Source organism: Muntiacus reevesi, chromosome 1, assembly GCF_963930625.1.
Source record: "Muntiacus reevesi chromosome 1, mMunRee1.1, whole genome shotgun sequence".
Taxonomy (NCBI): Eukaryota; Metazoa; Chordata; class Mammalia; order Artiodactyla; family Cervidae; genus Muntiacus; species Muntiacus reevesi.
In genome coordinates, this window is record NC_089249.1 from 47,283,000 (window position 1) to 47,300,295 (window position 17,296).

General features: G+C 55.3%; 2 protein-coding genes across 2 annotated transcripts; both read right to left on the reverse strand.

The window, feature by feature from the left end:
• Positions 1-561: 561 nt before the first annotated feature.
• ENO2 (enolase 2) lies at positions 562-8,665 on the reverse strand. Its single transcript, XM_065923158.1, has 12 exons — positions 8,534-8,665; positions 7,311-7,410; positions 6,707-6,802; positions 6,517-6,575; positions 6,153-6,222; positions 5,585-5,718; positions 5,139-5,361; positions 4,101-4,298; positions 2,297-2,498; positions 1,927-2,035; positions 1,707-1,765; positions 562-1,403 (listed from the first exon to the last, which is right to left on the reverse strand). Exons 2-12 carry the CDS (start codon positions 7,393-7,395, stop codon positions 1,334-1,336), a joined length of 1,305 nt encoding a protein of 434 aa, XP_065779230.1. The 5' UTR covers positions 7,396-7,410; positions 8,534-8,665; the 3' UTR covers positions 562-1,333.
• A 450-nt stretch (positions 8,666-9,115) lies between these two features.
• On the reverse strand, positions 9,116-16,456 carry LRRC23 (leucine rich repeat containing 23). The gene is made up of 8 exons (XM_065923172.1): positions 16,264-16,456; positions 15,587-15,759; positions 15,393-15,502; positions 14,693-14,946; positions 13,755-13,885; positions 12,078-12,214; positions 9,823-10,120; positions 9,116-9,299 (listed from the first exon to the last, which is right to left on the reverse strand). Exons 2-7 carry the CDS (start codon positions 15,707-15,709, stop codon positions 9,847-9,849), a joined length of 1,029 nt encoding a protein of 342 aa, XP_065779244.1. The 5' UTR covers positions 15,710-15,759; positions 16,264-16,456; the 3' UTR covers positions 9,116-9,299; positions 9,823-9,846.
• Positions 16,457-17,296: the final 840 nt, after the last annotated feature.

Consider the following 17,296-nt stretch of genomic DNA (forward strand, 5'->3'; position numbering starts at 1 on the left):
GGACCCCAGGCTAAAAATCCTAATTCCTCCCCACCCCCACCCCCTCCCCCGTCGGGGAGGGGAGAGGGGAAAGGCAGGCCAACAAGCTCCCCACCTGGCCAGGGAAGTATAGGCAGTGCCATCCTCCTGACCTTATTTATTGGATTGCTTCCTTTTTCTGTGCCCTCCCCAGCTTTTTTTTCTAATTGGCTGTGCTGAGTCTTCACTGCTGCTCGGGCTTTTGGGGGTGCTACTCTCTACTTGTGGTGTGTGGGCTTCCCTTGTTGCAGAGCACAGGCTCTAGGGAGGCGTGCAGGCTTCAGTAATTTCGGTTCCCGGGTTCTAGAGCACAGGCTCAGTAGTTGTGGTACACTGGGCTTAGTTGCTCTGTGGCATGTGGCATCTTCCCGGATCAAGGATCAAACCCGTGTCTCCTTCATTGGCAGGTGGATTCTTTACTACTGAACCACCAGGGAAGCCCACTTGTCATCTTTGCTATCCAGTTTTCCCCACTTCTAGGAGCTCCATCTTCTCTCCCCGCATGTGGACTAGAGTAAGACTCCTCAGACACAGGAATGCACGGTGACTCAGACTTTAATGGAAGTGTTCGTTTCAGCGCCACAGAGGTGCTGGCAGCTGTGAAACATGGCACGGGTGCAGCTGGAGGAAGAACGGGAAAGCTAGGGCTGGGGGGAGAGGGACAGGGGACAAGTCCCCAGGCGCACAGCCCCACCTCTGGCCCAGGAGCCGTCACTGAGGCCCCTTTCTGTTGCCCTTCCAGTTCCAGCAGGACCCCCACCCCAGGCCATCTCAGAACCTACAGTCACGCGAAATACAGACACATGGTCCCCACTCCAGTCAGGCCAGTTTTTGGGCCCGGAGTAATGGCGAAGTGATTCATTAACAAGATGAATGAAAAATAAATAAATGAATAAATAATACAGTGGAGCCTTAGACCAGGCCTGAGCAGGCAGCCAGCCCTCCCCGGCACTCACACTCAGCACTGCCCAGTTCCTGCTTCATATGCAGCCTGGAAACACGTGGACTCAGCGCAAAGCACACGCGACACACGGCCCCTCTACACACCTCGACAACCAACCCAGACGCTACACACGGACCCCACTCGGTCTTCTGCGGATGCCCTTACGGTCCTCAGTCCATGGCCAGTTTTCAAGGACAGAGAAGAGGAAGGAGGGAGGAGCGGAGAGCGCAGAGAGGGCAAGGCTAGACCAGCCAAGGCGCAGCGCGGAGGGTGAGCCGGTGTCAGGGTGGAAATTTCGAGCAGGACCGGAAAGAAGAGGATCCAGGAAGAGGACGGAGTGAGGGGGTTCCAGGTCTCCAGGCAGGGAGGGGCTCACAGCACACTGGGGTTGCGGAAGTTATGTCCTGCGAAGCGAGCTTCGTCCCCTAATTCTTCTTCGATTCTGAGAGAGACGAGTCAGAAAGGAAATAGCCAAGCAGAAGGATCCTGTTTCTCTTCCCAGGAGTTTCCCCACTACATCCTCCAAGCCCCTTGCACCACCTGCTCCTGGGGCCTGGCCTGAGTGAGGGCATTCCCTGGCTTTCCATGGGTCATCAATCAGGCCATCTGTAAACCCATCATTCAAAGCCAAATACTTTCTGGATATCTACTGTCCTCCAGGCCCTGGGCACTGGAGACAAAACGGTGGACAAACATAGCTTGTAACCCTTGGAGCCCTGGGTTTCCATTCCCTGGGCTCCCTTACCTCATAAGCTGGTTGTACTTAGCCAGACGCTCAGAACGGCACGGGGCGCCAGTCTTGATCTGAAATATCCCGAAAGAAAAACAGCTCAGTGGCCACCCCTTCACCCCATGAAGGAGAACTTACACTCCCTCGAAATTGCCATGATGCCTGCAAACACCTGGAAGGAGAGTGACCTGAGCCTAGAACCCCCCAATTGCACAACGGGCTCCCGGGCGCTCACCTGGCCTGTGCACAGCCCCACCACCAGGTCAGCGATGAACGTGTCCTCAGTCTCTCCAGAGCGGTGACTCACCATGACCCCCCAGCCGTTCTCCTGGGCCAGCTTGCACCTGCATTTGGTGCAGCAGCAGTGAAGCCCAGCCCACACACTCTCCCCAGCCCTGACATTGATCAGGAAATACCTGGAGGGAAGCTGTCCAGGAGGGGGAAAGAGAATCGGGGGGCATGGAGGGAGGAGAACCAGGAGAGCCATGAAGGTGACTCGGGGCTCCCTGCCTTCTTCTGCACTTGTGGGCAAGGCTGGGCTGGGGTACTGGCAGGAGGCAGCCTGCAGAAACGGGTTGAGTGGGGGAGGGCCCAGAGGCACTCACGCTTGGATGGCTTCAGTGACCGAACCGATCTGGTTGACCTTCAGCAGCAGACAGTTGCAGGCCTTCTCCTCCACCGCCCGCTCGATTCGCTTGGGGTTGGTCACTGTCAGGTCATCACCCACAATCTGGATCCCCACGTTGGCTGTGAACTTGGACCAGGCAGCCCAATCGTCCTGGTCAAAGGGGTCCTCAATGGAGACCACTGTTGGGAGAATGGCGAGGGGGCTCTGCGTCAGGCGAGTACGCCCCGCTTAGAGTCCTTGCCTGGACAGATCAGATCCCCTGGCCAACTCAGCCTCCTCCCCTCTGAAATAAGCCTCCCCTGACCCATTCTTTTCATTTAATATTTTTTATAATTAAATTTATTTATTTTTAATTGAAGGATAGCTCAAACAATGAAGAATCTGCCTGCAATGCAGAAGACACAGGCTCCATCCCTGGGTCAGGAATATCCCCTGGAGAAGGAAATGGCACCCACTCCAGTATTCTTGCTGGAGAATTACATGGACAGAGGAGCCTGGCGGGCTGCAGTTCATGGGGTCACAGAGTTCGACACGACTAAAGGACTAATACACACTGCTCTACAATATTGTATTGGTTTCTGCCAAACATCAACATGAATCAGCCACAGGTATACCTATGTCCCCTCCCTCTTGAACCTCCCTCCCACCTTCCTCCCCATCCCACCCCTTAATATTTCATTTATATTTATTTTTAAATATTTGGCTGCGCTGGGTCTTGGTTGGGCCCCCTGCATTGGGAGCACCTCATCTTAGCCACTGGATCACTAGGGAAGTTCCCCCTGACTCATTCTTATCTTGATTTTTTCACAAAACCTTTCAAAGAAAACAAGGGTTCAGAAACTTTCAGAAACCTTTCTTTGCATTTTCCTATTTTCTACCAGGAACCCCTCCTCATGGCTAATCGAAACATTTCATTCTGCAGTTTATGCCTATTTTCTCTTGCTGTGTCTCAGGAAATGGAAACCAACTGCTTCCATTCCAGGGATAAGAATGACTGGGAGGCCTGGGAAAGGTACTTCAGCTCCTCCTCATCCATACAACAGCCCAGCCCCGTTCAGCATCAATTTTGTTTTCTTTCTTTCTTTTTTTTTTTTTTTTGCTGAGCTGGTGACTTGTGGGATCTTAGTTCCTGAACCAGGGGTTGAACCCGTGCCCTCGGTAGTGAAAGCACAGAGCCCTAACCACTGAACCACCAGGGAATTCCCCAGCATCCGGTTTATCAACTGAACACCCTGAACTGCGCTCGTTCCAGTCTCACCCTCTCACTGCGCCTCTGCTGTGCTGTGTTCAGTTGCTCAGTCGTATCTGACTCTTTGTGACCCCATGGACTGCAGTCCTCCAGGTTCCTCTGTCCCTGGAATTCTCCACGCAAGAATACTGGGGTGGGTGGCCACGTTCTCCTCCAGGGGATCTTCCCAATCCAGGGATCGGACCCAGGTCTCCCACATTGCAGGCAGATTCTTTACCGACTGAGCCACCAGGGAAGCCTTACTGTGCCCCGGTCCTTCCAAACCCGCCCCATGACCCCAGCAGCTTCAGAGATGGTGACTTTAATCAGGATCCAAAGCAGATGGAACAGATTCATTACGGGTTCCTGCCGATTCACAGGACACCCAAAGCCCAGCCTCTGCAGGAGACCCCTTCACCCCATCCCTGGTTCTCAGGCGCTTCTCAGGACACCTCTACCTAGCACCTGGGTCAGCATTCACCAGGTCCAGAGTTGCCCCCAACACACCCCTGCCTGCCCCCTGCCCTCCCCCGGCCACAGCCCTTGCTCTCACCAGGGTAGTCCCTGACAAAGTCCTGGTAGAGGGCCCCCAGCTGGTCCCCGGTGATGTATCGGGAAGGATCAGCGGGAGACTTGAAATCCAAGTCGTATTTGCCATCGCGGTAAAACTCTGAGGCGGCAACATCCATGCCAATGACGATCTTCTCTGTGTAGCCAGCCTTGTCAATGGCTTCCTTCACCAGTTCCAAGGCTGGGATGGAATACAGCGAGGTCATCAGCAGGAAGAGTGGCCAAGGAGGAATGAGAGGAAGAAAGAAATTCAGAGCAGAGGTGGTGGGCTGTTGCTGGGGAGAGTTCTGCTTAAGGTTGTTTTGGGGTTATTCCCAGGACTGGGATGAGCAGCCCACCTTCAAGGAAGGCAGGGGAATGGAATTCTGTTAATAACAGTTTGTTGTTTTCATTTATTGAGGGTTAACTATGTCACCTCAGCACTTTACACCTATGATCTAACTTAATCCTCACAATGATGCTAAGAGGTAGACACTGTTGTTATTCTTGTTTTACAGATAAGAAAGACAAGCACAGAGACTGTTCAGTGAGCAAGATCACCAGCCAGTAACTCTTCAAGTCAAAGTTCCCATCCAGGCAATTTGGCCCCCAAAAGTTAACTCTCAGCCACTACCTGCCTGTATAGTTTCTCTTCACGCTAAGGTTTCTGCCAGGGCAGGGAAAAAAACCTAGAGGCCTAAGAGGTTGGGATGGAGATGGGATAGATTTGGAGTTCAGGGTATCTCATCAAACTAGAATCCATGGTGAGAATGGATCCCACGGGTCACCTAGACCACCTCCCAAAATCCTTTAGGGCTCCGTGGGAACTTGCAGATACTGACACATCTGGCTGGGCAGGTAAAGGTGGTCCTCTTAGGCCTGCACATGAATTTGTGAGGCCCTCTGGTACCCACTCCGAGGACTGGGACCTTGTAGCTCAAGGACCCTCACGCAGCCTCCTGGGGACCCCGTGAAGCATGTGGCCCTTCCTGATGTCCCGGAATGCAGCAAGACCAAGCTGGAAGTGGGGTCTTGGTCTCACCCTCACTGTTCTCCAGGATGTTGGGGGCAAAGCCACCTTCATCCCCCACGTTGGTGGCGTCCTTGCCGTATTTGTCCTTGATGACGCCCTTGAGTGTGTGGTAGACCTCCGCCCCAAGTCGCATGGCATCCCGGAAGCTCTCAGCCCCCACCGGGAGGATCATGAACTCCTGCATGGCCAGCTTGTTCCCAGCGTGAGAGCCACCGTTGATCACATTGAAGGCCTGGGAGCCACGGGAGGACAGAAAAAGTCACAGAGCTCTTCCCTCTCCACCCCCAGGAGTGCCAACCAAGAGCCCAAACTTCCCCCAGCTTCCGGACTCAGAACCCTCCATCCCAAGGTCCCTGTCCTCTCCCTAGAGCTGTCCCAATCATTCTCCTCCCATCAGTCCTCCCAAGGCTTCATGCTTCCTCCCCACCCACCCCTGGAGGAGGCACAGTGCTCACCGGCACAGGCAGGATGAGGTCTGAGTTCCCGGCCAGCTGGGCAATGTGTCGGTAAAGGGGCAGTTCCTGCTCGGCAGCCCCTGCCTTACACACGGCCAGGGACACACCCAGGATGGCATTGGCCCCAAACTTGGCTGAGAGATTACAGAGGAAGGCACTGATCAAACACGTCCTCTTCCCCTTCCAGCCCTCACCTATTTTTTTTTTAATAGCTAGCATTTATTGAAGGCTAGCGATGTCACCTAAGCACTTTACACGTGTGACCCCCCCCAATCCAGCAACACCTCATCCATCCTATCCTGCAAATAGCAGGGGGCGGGGTGTGATCAGAAAGGGCAGCGAACTTCACTTCTTGCAAACATCCCTGAGACCACAGACTCTCTGCCACCAACTCCCCCCTCCTTATGCTGCAGAGTTCTCCCTTCTGTCTCATGTCACTCCCTCCCACTGGAGGAGGCTATGAGAAGGGCTAGTCCTCAGCTGTCCTTCCTTCCTTCATTTCTCAGTCTGTTCCACATGCCCCCCCCCCGGCCCCCCACACGCCCACTGTCTCCCAGCCCCTGCTTACACTTGTTCTCAGTCCCATCCAAGTCCAACATCAGGTTGTCCAGCTTCTCTTGCTCCACCACAGACACACCCTGAGAGCAGAGGCCCCATCACCGGGAGCCAGGATGGAGGCTGGACCTTAAGAAACCTAAGACAGGCACTCCTCCCCCATCCACACACAGGCTCACATCCACCAGGGTTCCGCCAGGTTCCTCTGATAGCGGCCTGTCTGGATTAGGCGACTCAGCCCCCATGACAACGGGGCCCCCTTCCCTCAGTAACCATGACTCCCCAGAGGTGGCCCTTTCTCCCTCTTCTTCTTCCTCCCTTAATCCAGGACTCCCTCCAGGACCCTGTCCCCACCCCCAGCAAAGAGCGGGCCTCACTGAGCTGATGAGGGCCGGGGCAATGGTGGTGTTGATGTGTTCCACCGCCTTCAGGACACCTGGGGAGAGGCGGAGAGGTCAGGCCAGGAGGGACCAGGTAGGGGAAGGCATGCAGGAAGAGGGCTGGGGATGGGCATGTCCCTCCCCCCAGCGGAGGGACAGGGAACCTGGAAAAGACAAAGGGCCTCACCTTTGCCCAAGTAACGCTGTTTGTCCCCATCCCTTAGCTCCAGGGCCTCGTAGATACCGGTGGAGGCTCCACTGGGCACCGCAGCCCGGAAAAGACCTGGGAGGGGAACGCCGCGGAAAGAGAATGGAGAGGATAGCCCAGGGACCCGGGATTCCTTCCCGGGTGCAGCTCTGCACTCCAGTGGCACATCCAGCTTGCTCCCCACACTGCTTAACACACACACACACACACACACACACACACACACGACAGCAGATACACAAGCGGTGGCCTCCTCATCCACCCAATTGAGGTCCCACACACACAAGGAAGATACCAGAGAAATGGAGCTTTGCAAGCAGCACACACGGTGCACACACAAAGAGCACATACACACGGTGCACACACACGGTACACACACACGGTGCACACACACACAGTGCGCGCACACACACAGCACACACACTAAACTAGCACACAGAGACTGGCCTATCACGGCCCCCGTGGAAGGTCTACTCCCCAACTGCAGGCTCCGGAGCCTGGCCCAGCAGGGCACCCCCACTGGGACTCCTCCCATCCCAGGCCGGTACACCCAGACCCGGGGCTGTGGGAAGGTGCCCATTACCTTTGGCAGTGTGGAGATCCACCTCCACCGTGGGATTCCCACGGGAGTCCAGGATCTCCCGGGCCCAAATTTTCTCTATGGACATGATGCCTAGGATCTCCTTGGGTGGCAGGGAAGGAAGGAGAAAGATAAGAGGCTTAGAGGGGTGGAGCCTGAGATCAGTGGGAGGGGCCAGAGGCTGGGAGGCTGGGAGCGACAGGAAAGAGGTTACTGCAGTGGGTGGGGGGTTGGGAGGAGCTGGGTGCAGTCGCCGGCCGTAGAAGGGATCCCCCCGCCCGTAGGGAGGAGAAGGTCAATGCAGTGAGGAAGGGGAGGTCACTGCAGTGGGGGGCGGGGTACGATCAAACGGCGAGATGGGAGGACACCGCAGGGAGAGGAGGGGCGCGGCAGTGACTCCCTCGCCCCCTCAGCACTTCGGCCGCCGGCTGGAGGGGTGCCCCCAGCTCTCCTCGGGGTGGTACGGCCGCCAGGCTTGCACTCCTCCTTTGGCGTCAAGAAGAGCACGGGTCGTCTGGACAGCGGAGGGGGGGCCTCTCCTCCCATCCCACCCAAGCTAACATCCCTCCCACCACTCCGAGGTCCCAATCTCCCTCCAAATGTGTGTCCCGCCTCTTCCCGAGAGATGGAGACGAGTCCGGAGCGAGGGTCCTCCGTCTCCAGGGTTGCCATGGGCAGGGAGAAGGAGGGGAGACGGTGGGGAGGGGCAAAGCTGGGCCGGTCCTGCCTCGGGCCCTGGACAGACTCTCCGCTCCAAGCACCCCTCCCCGTGCGGCGGAGAGCGGCGCTGTAACGGGAGAGGGCGATGCGGGGGAGGAGGGGCCGCGGGGGTCTCGAGAAAGTCTGGGGATGCTGAGAAAGGGTGAGGGAAGACATCTCCCCGATGCACGTCTACGGACGTGCCAGGGTAGAAACGCACAGTCCCAGGAGACCCCGAATGCTTATCTTCGACGGAACCGGAGGGGCAGAGGGATACAGGGAGGGGGCCCGCAAGGGTAGAGAAAGGCGCAGTCAGACACACGCAGGTGCGGAGAGGCCTGGCGCCCGAATGACGACGGGGCGACGGCCTCAGACCGAGAGGAGCGGCCCGGGGAGGCCGAGAAGGGAGGTGCCGGGGAGGCGCGGGTGGCGGAGCAGGTGCGCAGAGCGGCGGGGCGAGGGATGCGCGAGGCCCGGGGAGAGAGGCGGGGGCGCAGCGGCGAGGGGAGGGGACGGAGGGGCTTCACCTCGGCGCTGCGGACCCAGCCGGTGGCGGTGGCGGCGGGGCTGGCAGTGGTGGCGGCGGCGGCGCAGAGAGAGCGGGAGTGGAGGCGGCGGCTGCGGCTCCCGAGCGGCGGGCGGCGGGCGGGCAGGGGGAGGCGCCGATAGGGCCGGGCGGGCGCATGTGACCCGGAGCCCCCGATGAGTCAGGAGCCGCCTGCGGAGGCGCACGCAGGAGCACGCATGGGGGGCCGATGGGATGGGGCGGGGAGGGCTAGAGCAACGTGGGAGGGGCTGGGGACCACCCAGGACCTGGCCCCCCACCGCCCACGCGCGCTCAGACCCACACCCAGACCCCCTGGAAAGTAGCAGTCAGCCTCAAGCCAGTGATCAGCCAGGAAAGCCCACGAAGGACTCAAGGGTCTCACAAACCGAATCAGACACCAAAGTATCCCAATGTCTCTCTTTTTTTTCCCCAATGTCTCTTTATTGGAAAGGCGAACTGTTCCTCACACCCAGGCTACCGCCTCCACAGCTCCTCCGCAGATTCCTCACGCAGCACCCGGGGCCCATCCAGGCCTGGGTCCCTCCAGACCTGCCCTGGGGGCTGCTTGCCGCCTAGTCATCACTGCCCAGATGCCTGTGAGTAGCCTGGGCGGCACGCTGTGATGAATTCCCAGGTCTGGGACAAGAGTGGGCATCTTCTGTCTCCGGATGAGGGGTGGGTATAAGTGTGGGGCGCCCCCTGACTGGGGTCTTCTTAGTTTTGGGGGCCAGCATCCCCCTGATCGCCTGGAGGAAGAAGACAGAAGCCAAGCCTCTGGCCACCCGCACCCCCCTCCTCTGCCCCACTGAAGTGCCACCTGCCACCCTTCCCTGCGCTCACAGCCTCTGTCTCTTTCCGCCTCATTCTGCCCTCCTTCTGCCCCTGTCCTGTCCTTTTTAGCCTCGGCTCTTTAGTGCAGGATTTTCCTCTCCCGCCTTCTTCCCTAGGCCCAGTCCTCAGGCGCTGCCTCCAACCCACCCCACCAAAGCCCCTGACCCAGCCTTTCCATCAGGTGTGGTTGCCCAGCCACACCCTCATCTCTGCTTGCCACACCATTCCCGGGGCTTACTCCTCGGGTTTTCTGATATATCACCTCTGTCTCTCTCAGCTCCTCCCAGGCCCTTCTGGTTCTTTCTCCTCCCCGTGAGACACCCGTGACTCCTAACCCAGGTGCCCCCAAGTCTTCTCCTTGTCCCTGACTTCCCCACCCACCTCGTTCCTACAGCAGCTCCTCAGCCAGTCTTCCTGCCTCCCCGCCCCCTTCCTTACTGTCTTTGGAGGCCATGGGAACTGCTAGGTGGACGACTGGTCCAGTTCCGACTCAGGCTCGGCTTCAGGCTCCTGCTCCTGCTCCTCCCTCATCCTCTGCCGGATCTCCTCAGCCTCAGCCCGCTCCTCCTCCTCATAGAAGTCCTTGTCCAGGCGCTCCAGATGAGCAATCTGCACCAGGGCCTCCTGGCGGTAGTCGTTCTCGTCGGTGCACGGGTTGTCCAGCAGCACCAAGGCTCGCAGCCTGGGCAGGTCCCGCAGCTTGGCGAGCTCCCCCAGGTCGGCCACCATGTTGCCCCTGCCGGTGCGGGCAGGAGGGGTTCACCAGGGAACGCGGGCGTCAGAGGCCAGCTGCCAGGCCTGGGGCCTCGCGGGGGAATCTCCCACGGGACTCTGGTTCCTCTAGAAACATAGCCTCCATGGACTGGCTGGATTTGCTGCAGATAGAAGTGCTGGGCAACCCTGCTCCAATCTGTTCCACCCTGGGGAACCCTCAGGGCCATGGTCTATTCTGTAACGTGTCGTGTGTCTCCTTCTGGAACAGCAAAGTAGGTCTCAACCCTGTCTTGTAGCTGGGGACGAGAGAGGAATCTCCCTTGCAGGGACAGGCTTCTGTCTAACCAGAGAGGTTAGACGGTGGGACCAGAGCCAGCAGAGACGGAACTGAACTCTAAGCTCATGGAGACGGTGCTATCTGGGTACTCCCTCAGGAAGAAGCCCAAAAAGTAAGCTCCCCCCAAGGCGCCTCATGGTACTGTGCATGCATGCGTTGCTCAGTTGCTTAGCTACTCACCCCTCAGTGGTCCGCCATCCCTGTTTCAGCTACAGACATTTTCACAATCACCCTGAGGGGTAGGTCCTAACCTCAGCTTCATTTTATAGGAAACTCAAGTGTGTGTTAGTCACTCAGTTGTGTCCGACTCTTTGCGACCCCATGAACTGTAGCCCACCAGTCTCCTCTATCCATGGGATTTCCCAGGCACGAATACTGGAGTGGATTGCAGTGCCCTTCTCCAGGGGATCTTCCCGACCCAGATATTGAACCTGTGCAGATTCTTTTACCACTGAGCCATAGGGAAGCCCCCATTGTATGGTCCTCTGTGTTTATTTTCATGCTCTTGGCTCACAGCTTTGTGAAATCAGGCTCGAATGTTTCAGCCCTATCTCAAGGGAGGGGCTGAACCACGCACGGTGTTTCTCGTGGGGAGTGCAACTTGCACTGCATGCTGGACTGTCCTTGTTTTCAGGTCTCTGGCCCCAGAGGCACCTCCCAGTCACTGAGACAAACCCTCCCTCCTACACTTACTTCCAAACACCCCTGGTTAATAGCCACTGAGGAAGGTCCATTATCCCTATCTATACCATTAACTGGAGAAGGAAATGGCAACTCACTTCAGTATTCTTACCTGGGAAATCCCATGGACAGAGGAGCCTAGCAAACTATAGTCCATGGGTTCTCAGGTGAACCAACTTAGCACGCATACCATTGACAGGAAAACAATACACCCTCCACTGTACCAGACCAAGGTGGCAGAGCTAAATCCAAAAGTGAGGGCAGGACTCTGGGCTTCAAGGTACAACCACCACTCCTTACTTGGAGACTCTCTTTCCATTGCCGTCCTCGAAGAGGATTTGGCGTTGGTGACTAAGCAGGCAATTTCCTTACATCTTTGCTTAAAGATACACACATAAAATCCCCCATCAGACAGGAGCTGCTGCAGGAAAGTCTCGCGTGATCCTTAGTGCCTTTCCATCTAGAGATTTTCTTCTAATGACTCCCCTTGCCTCACATCTGAGCACATCTTGTGTTTGAAATCAGTATGGGGCCATCCCTTACAGGGGAGACTCAGGAGAAGAGAGGCTGGAAATTGGAAGGGGAATTGGGGCCCAGGAGATGGAGAAGAGCAGTGAAAACTTATATGGGATGGAGCCAGACTGTGAGTCCCTTGAGAACAGGAACCATCTCTGATTCCTTCAGATGGTTCCCAGCACAGCACAAGGCCTGGCACGTAGCATGTTCTCAGTATGTGAGTGGAATGAATGGGATTCAGGAGTCTCAGGCTACAAAGGTTCCAGTGCTGCATGCAATTAGGATTGATGCAGAAGACAGTCAGGAAAGGAGGGGTGAGGACGGAGGATGAGGGGAGAATCTGTGAGTGGGCTGGAACTGGGGGACTGGGACCAGAGAGGAACACAGGGTCCAAGGTGGCTCCTGGTCAGGGGTAAGGGCGAGGTGGGCCTGGAGGGATGCATACCTTAGGTTGAGGTACTGCAATGATTTCATTTCCTTGGAGAAACCACTCAGAGTCTCAATCTGGTTGTCTCGAAGATGCAAGGTAGTGAGATTGCTTAGGTTCTCCAAGCCTTCCACCTTCTTCAACATGTTCTGGGCCTAGACCCAGGATACAGTAGATAGATGGGGAAAGGAGGTCGGGGGGAGAAGGAAGAGAAATCAGAAAGAGATGTGGCAGGGCTTCCTTGGTAGCTCAGTGGTAAAGAATCTGCCTGGCAGTGCAGGAGACATAGATCAGGGAAGACCCCACATGCCGCAGAGCAACTAAGCCCACCTACCACAGCTACTGAGTCTGTGCTCTAGAGCCTGGGACCCACGACTGAGCCCAGGCACCCTAGAGCCTGTGCTCCACGACAAGAGAAGCCACCACAATGAGAAGCCCTTGCACCACAACTAGACAGTAGCCCCTGCTCGCCGCAACTGGAGTAAAGCAATGAAGACCCAGCACAGCCAATAATGAATTATATATATGTATGTGTATGTGTGTGCTAGTCACTCAGTTGTGTCTGACTCTTTGAGACCCCATGAACTGTAGCCCGCCTGGCTCCTCTGTCCATGAGGATTCTCCAGGCAAGAATACTGGAGTGGGTTGCCATGCCCTTCTTCAGGGTATCTTCCCCACCCAGGGATCAAACCCAGGTTTCCCACATTGCAGGCAGATTCTTTACTTAGATTTGCAAAAGAGCAAATCTAAGAGGTAGAGAGGGTGCAAAAGGGGAGCGGAGGTGAGTAGAGATCGATGTAGATAATAAAGAATCCAGGAGAAGCTGTCAACCAAGACAAAGATTAGCAGTAAACCCTACTATCCAGCCCACCACAGCCACCTCTGATGAAGGAGATGCTTCAACCCACCCCCACTATCCCCCAGCCCAAAAGCCTCACTGCTCCACCAAGGAGACATGGCCTCAGCAGCATCTTGGAATGAAGAATCTCAGGGGCCTAAAAGACTAGACACAGGACCTTCCCTGGTGGTCCAATGGTTAAGACTTCCAGCGCAGGGAACATAGGTTCAAGCCCAGTTTGGGGAACTAAGATCCCACATGCCACATGGCCCAGCCAAAAAAAAAAAAATTAAAAGACTAGACACCTACGTGGCCTCCTTAGCCTGATGTCTGTACCTCAGTTATGTACATGGTGTCCCAACCTATATCAAAGCAAACTGTCTCTATGTCATCCACACGCTGTGTATTATTAGCCCTGTTAGTTGGTAAACACGTTGTCTATTTGGATTTTGCATCCTCACAGCATTGAGCACCAAGCAAATGCTCAGTGTTTGGAAATAATGCCAATTATCATAAGGATGATGAAGTTAGTAGGTGAGTCCACTAGAAGCCAGGCTTCCCTGGTGACTCAGTAGTAAAGAATCCACCTGCAGTGCAAAAGAGGGTTTGATCCCTGGGTTGGGAAGGAGGATATATCCCCTGGATATATCCCTGGAGGAGGATATGGCAACCCACTCCAATATTCTTACCTGGAAAATCCCATGGACAGAGAAGCCTGGGGGACTCCTCTGTCCATAGGATTGCAAGAGTCAGACACGACTTGGCGACTAAACCACCATCTACTAGAAGCTGGCATCCTGGCCCCCAAGACAGTGCCCCCTTTTCAGCGCCCACCACCCTGTGACCCAGGGCGCTACCAAGAAGAGGTTCTTCAGCTTAGGGAGGTTGATTCCCAGGGTGCTGTTCAGCTGGTTCCCCCGAAGCTCCAGCGTGTGCAGGCTGATCAGTTTTTGGGGATCCAAACCTGTCACCATGTGGATGCGGTTCCCTGAGGAGAAGGAGGGTGTTAAGGGTTCAGAGGGCCACCCCGAGTGTTCAGCAGTAGAGCCTCTGAATCATCCTCTCTAATGCCAGGTGGATACGAGGAGGGCCAGTTCCAGATGTAACACCCGCAGGGCCTTGGGTCTGGTAGTCCAAGGGCCCGAGGGATGTGCCCACCTAAGTCTTTGAGGCATGAATGAGGGGTGCCCCACAATCCATGCAGCTAACTCCCTCTCCTCCTTCAAGTCTTCGCTCAGGTGTTAACTTCCCAATGACATTTGTCCTAGCCAACCTGTTTGAAATCACCACCTCCTTCCACCCATTTCCTTTACCCTGATCTATTTTTTCATTGTACTTTTCTTTTTTTTGTTCTTTTTTTTTTTTAGCACTTATCTCCTTTTAACATACTTTATAAAAATTTACTTATTTTTTGTGATTGTTGGGACTTCCCTGGTGGTTCAGTGGTTAAGACTCCACACTTCTACTCAGGGGCAGTGGTTCGATCCCTACTTGGGGAACTATGATCCTGAATGATGCATGGCGCAGCCAAAAAATAAATAAAATTAAATATTGTGATCATTGATGATTGCCTGCCTTCCCTGACTAGAACGTAAGCTATACAAGAATAGGCAATTTCTTTGGTTCACTCCTACATCTCCAGCACACAGAACTGTCGTCGTGAACTGCCACGGGTGTCTGAAAGAGTGAGTGAATGAATGTAGGCTGCTGTGTCGCACAGCCAAGGGCCATGCTGCCCACTGCTACTGGCCCCAGGCGAGGAAGAAATTGTGCGTGGCCCATCCTAAGTCCCCACCTTTGAGATCCAGGCTGGCCAGACGAGGATGAGAGATGCCCTCCGTGTCGGTGATCTGGTTGTAGGCAAAGCTGGCGATTTGCAGGTAGGGCAGTTCGTTCAGCCGGGCACTCCGCAGCTGGTTGCCATCAGCCTTGAGCCAGAGCAGGTGGGTGAGGTAATTGAGTGGGGACAAGTCTGTCAAGTGGTTTTCGGAAACATCCACGTAGCGCAGATGGATGTAGGAACGCAACAGGTGGATGTCTGTCAGATCCCTAGGAGGTGGTAGAGGCCAGGTCAGGGTTAAGAATCCAGCAAGGGCTGTCAGAGGTGCTAAAGCAGAGGGCAGCGTGAAGATGGCTTAGAGCGGAGAGTGACTGACAGATGGGTGAGTCCGGGAGGGGAAGGAGAAGGTAGGTGGGTTCTCAACAGTGAGCAGGACCTTGTGTCTGTGAAGGGCTGAGAACTGGCACTCTGAAGGACAAGTAAGGGAGTCCATCTGGAATCTCCACCCAACCCTATCCCCTTACGGCCTCCAATGCCACAGGCCAGCTCTGATGCAGGGGGTCACAGCATCCTGAGAAGTAGACTCTATCCTTCCCCCTCCTAGCTGGCCCAGGATGACAGATATCCAAACTCAGCCAAAACACCCAGGATGGAGGGTGAGAAAGGAGACCAGGTCCCACCACCTCGGCCCGCTTCTGGTCCCCCATAAACACACCTGTCTTTAATCTCCAGCTTGACATAAGCATGTGCCAGTCCATTACCCGTCTTGCAGAGCAGAGAAAGCCCTTCCTTCATCATGTCCTCTGTGAGGGGTGTGGATATCCACTGCAGAAGGAAGTGGACTCAGGCATGCCTTTCCAGCCCAACCCCAGCCCTTAACCCCAGACCCCTCCGCTTCCAAGTTCTCACATCCTCGGACTCCTCTCCCTCCTTCCTGTAGTCCTCCCACTCCTCTGTATCCTTCTCATCATCTTCCCTTTCCAGATCATCCTGGTCTGGCTCGAAGTCTTCCAGGTCATCTTCATCTGACATTTGTCTTCCCTGCTGAAGTCTCTGGAGTCAGATCAGGCTGGGTCCCCACTCTGAGAGAGATGATCTCAGTGTTAGCCAATGCGCCCTCCCTCACCTCCATTAATGGGTACCCCTCCCATCACCCTATCACCCCCCAGATCTCCTGCCAGCCATGCTTCTTACCTCATCCCTGTGAACATCGCATTTTGACTCCCAACCTCCACTTCATACTTCCCACCAAGGATCCCTTCCCCTTGGATGCTTTCCCAGACCCCCCACGACCTTTATCTGCCCTTCTCAGCCCTTCTCAGTGGCTCCAACTCCTCCAGCAGCTAGTTGTCCAGCTTCCTGGGCTCCCCTTTCGCCAGTTCTTCCCACCTCTGCCTGAAGCCACCTGGAAGTTCTTCTCCAGAATCCCCTACCGACACCTCCCCTCCCTTTCCATCCCTGACCCCTGCTCCAGTCCTTTCTGCTAACTCTCCCATCCCACGTTTCCCTGTCCCCTCCTGGACACCAGCCGGTCACGCAGGCTCCAACCCTCCCACTCAATCCTCTTTGGCAGAAGGGACACAGACCCTGGTTCTGCTCAACCAGAAGCTGTCGAGGAGAGGTCTGACCCCGAGAGAGAAGGGCTGTCTTGTAGAGGGCAAGGGAGAAGGAGGCGTTGTATACTGCTGTTATGGCAACGGGGTACCGGGCACAAGGCTCCCGCAGCCTGCAGTCGTTGAGAGGCGCTGCGAATAACCGAACTGAAAATCCGCCGCGAAGCCTGTGGGCCAGTAGTTGCCTGGTGACAAGCCCAGGTTTCCAGTCCTAGGAACCCGGATGGGGCGCGGTAATTGGCCCAGGGCTAAAAATCCAGTGGGCGTGGCTTACTTAGTACACTGAGGGGAGGGGGCAGAGGGCGGGGCTAGCCAGTAAGTCACCTGAGACCTTAAGGAACTAGACTACCTCAATGCGGGAGTACTGTGAATTCAAAAGCAACTCATTCCCTGAAGCAAAAGGTGGAGAAATACAAAGAGCTAGAAATACCGAGGTCTGGTTCCCCCACCTTCTCATAGGTCCCACCCATTGATTATTTTCTAGTAGACTTTTGGCAGGTGGCTTCATGGAATGGAAGGAGTCCAGGCCCAATGTTATCTAAAGCCCTGCGTTGGAGTCTTGACAGATCTGCAATTTACTAGCAATTTACCTACCAGCAATTTATCTAAGACTCCACTTTCCCATCTGTAAAATAGGCTTAAAGGTACCAGCTGACAGAGATGGAGTAAGAATATGACTTATGCTGAAGCGCTCTATGGATTGCTGAATCCAGCGTGGGACCATTCCATCCTCATCCTTTGATGCAAACCTTTTGTGTGATATGAAGGGAGAAAATCCAACAGGAGCCTAGGATAATAATCCTCTTCCAACACAGTCACATAAATAATAATCGAGAGAGTTCCCTGGTGGTTCAGTGGTTAAGACTCTGCACTTCCACTGCAAGGGGCACAGGTCTGATCCCTGGTCTAGGAACTAAGATCATCAACATCATCATCATCATCATCATCATCATCATCATCGACAAGAACCAATACAGTGACACCCAGGCACTCAAGTCTGTGTGAC

Bases quoted from the DNA above. Each gene is read 5' to 3' on its own strand.
- LRRC23 (XM_065923172.1), bottom strand. From the start codon at position 15,709: ATGTCAGATGAAGATGACCTGGAAGACTTCGAGCCAGACCAGGATGAT. The intron at 15,503-15,586 runs GTGAGAACTTGG...TTCCTTCTGCAG, and splicing joins AGGGAGAGGAGTCCGAGGAT to TGGATATCCACACCCCTCAC. The intron at 12,215-13,754 runs GTAGCGCCCTGG...TCCTGGGTCTAG, and splicing joins AGCTGAAGAACCTCTTCTTG to GCCCAGAACATGTTGAAGAA.
- ENO2 (XM_065923158.1), bottom strand. From the start codon at position 7,395: ATGTCCATAGAGAAAATTTGGGCCCGGGAGATCCTGGACTCCCGTGGG. The intron at 6,223-6,516 runs GTGAGGCCCGCT...CTCTGCTCTCAG, and splicing joins CCCCGGCCCTCATCAGCTCA to GGTGTGTCTGTGGTGGAGCA. The intron at 2,499-4,100 runs GTGAGAGCAAGG...TTCTCCCAACAG, and splicing joins CTTTGTCAGGGACTACCCTG to TGGTCTCCATTGAGGACCCC.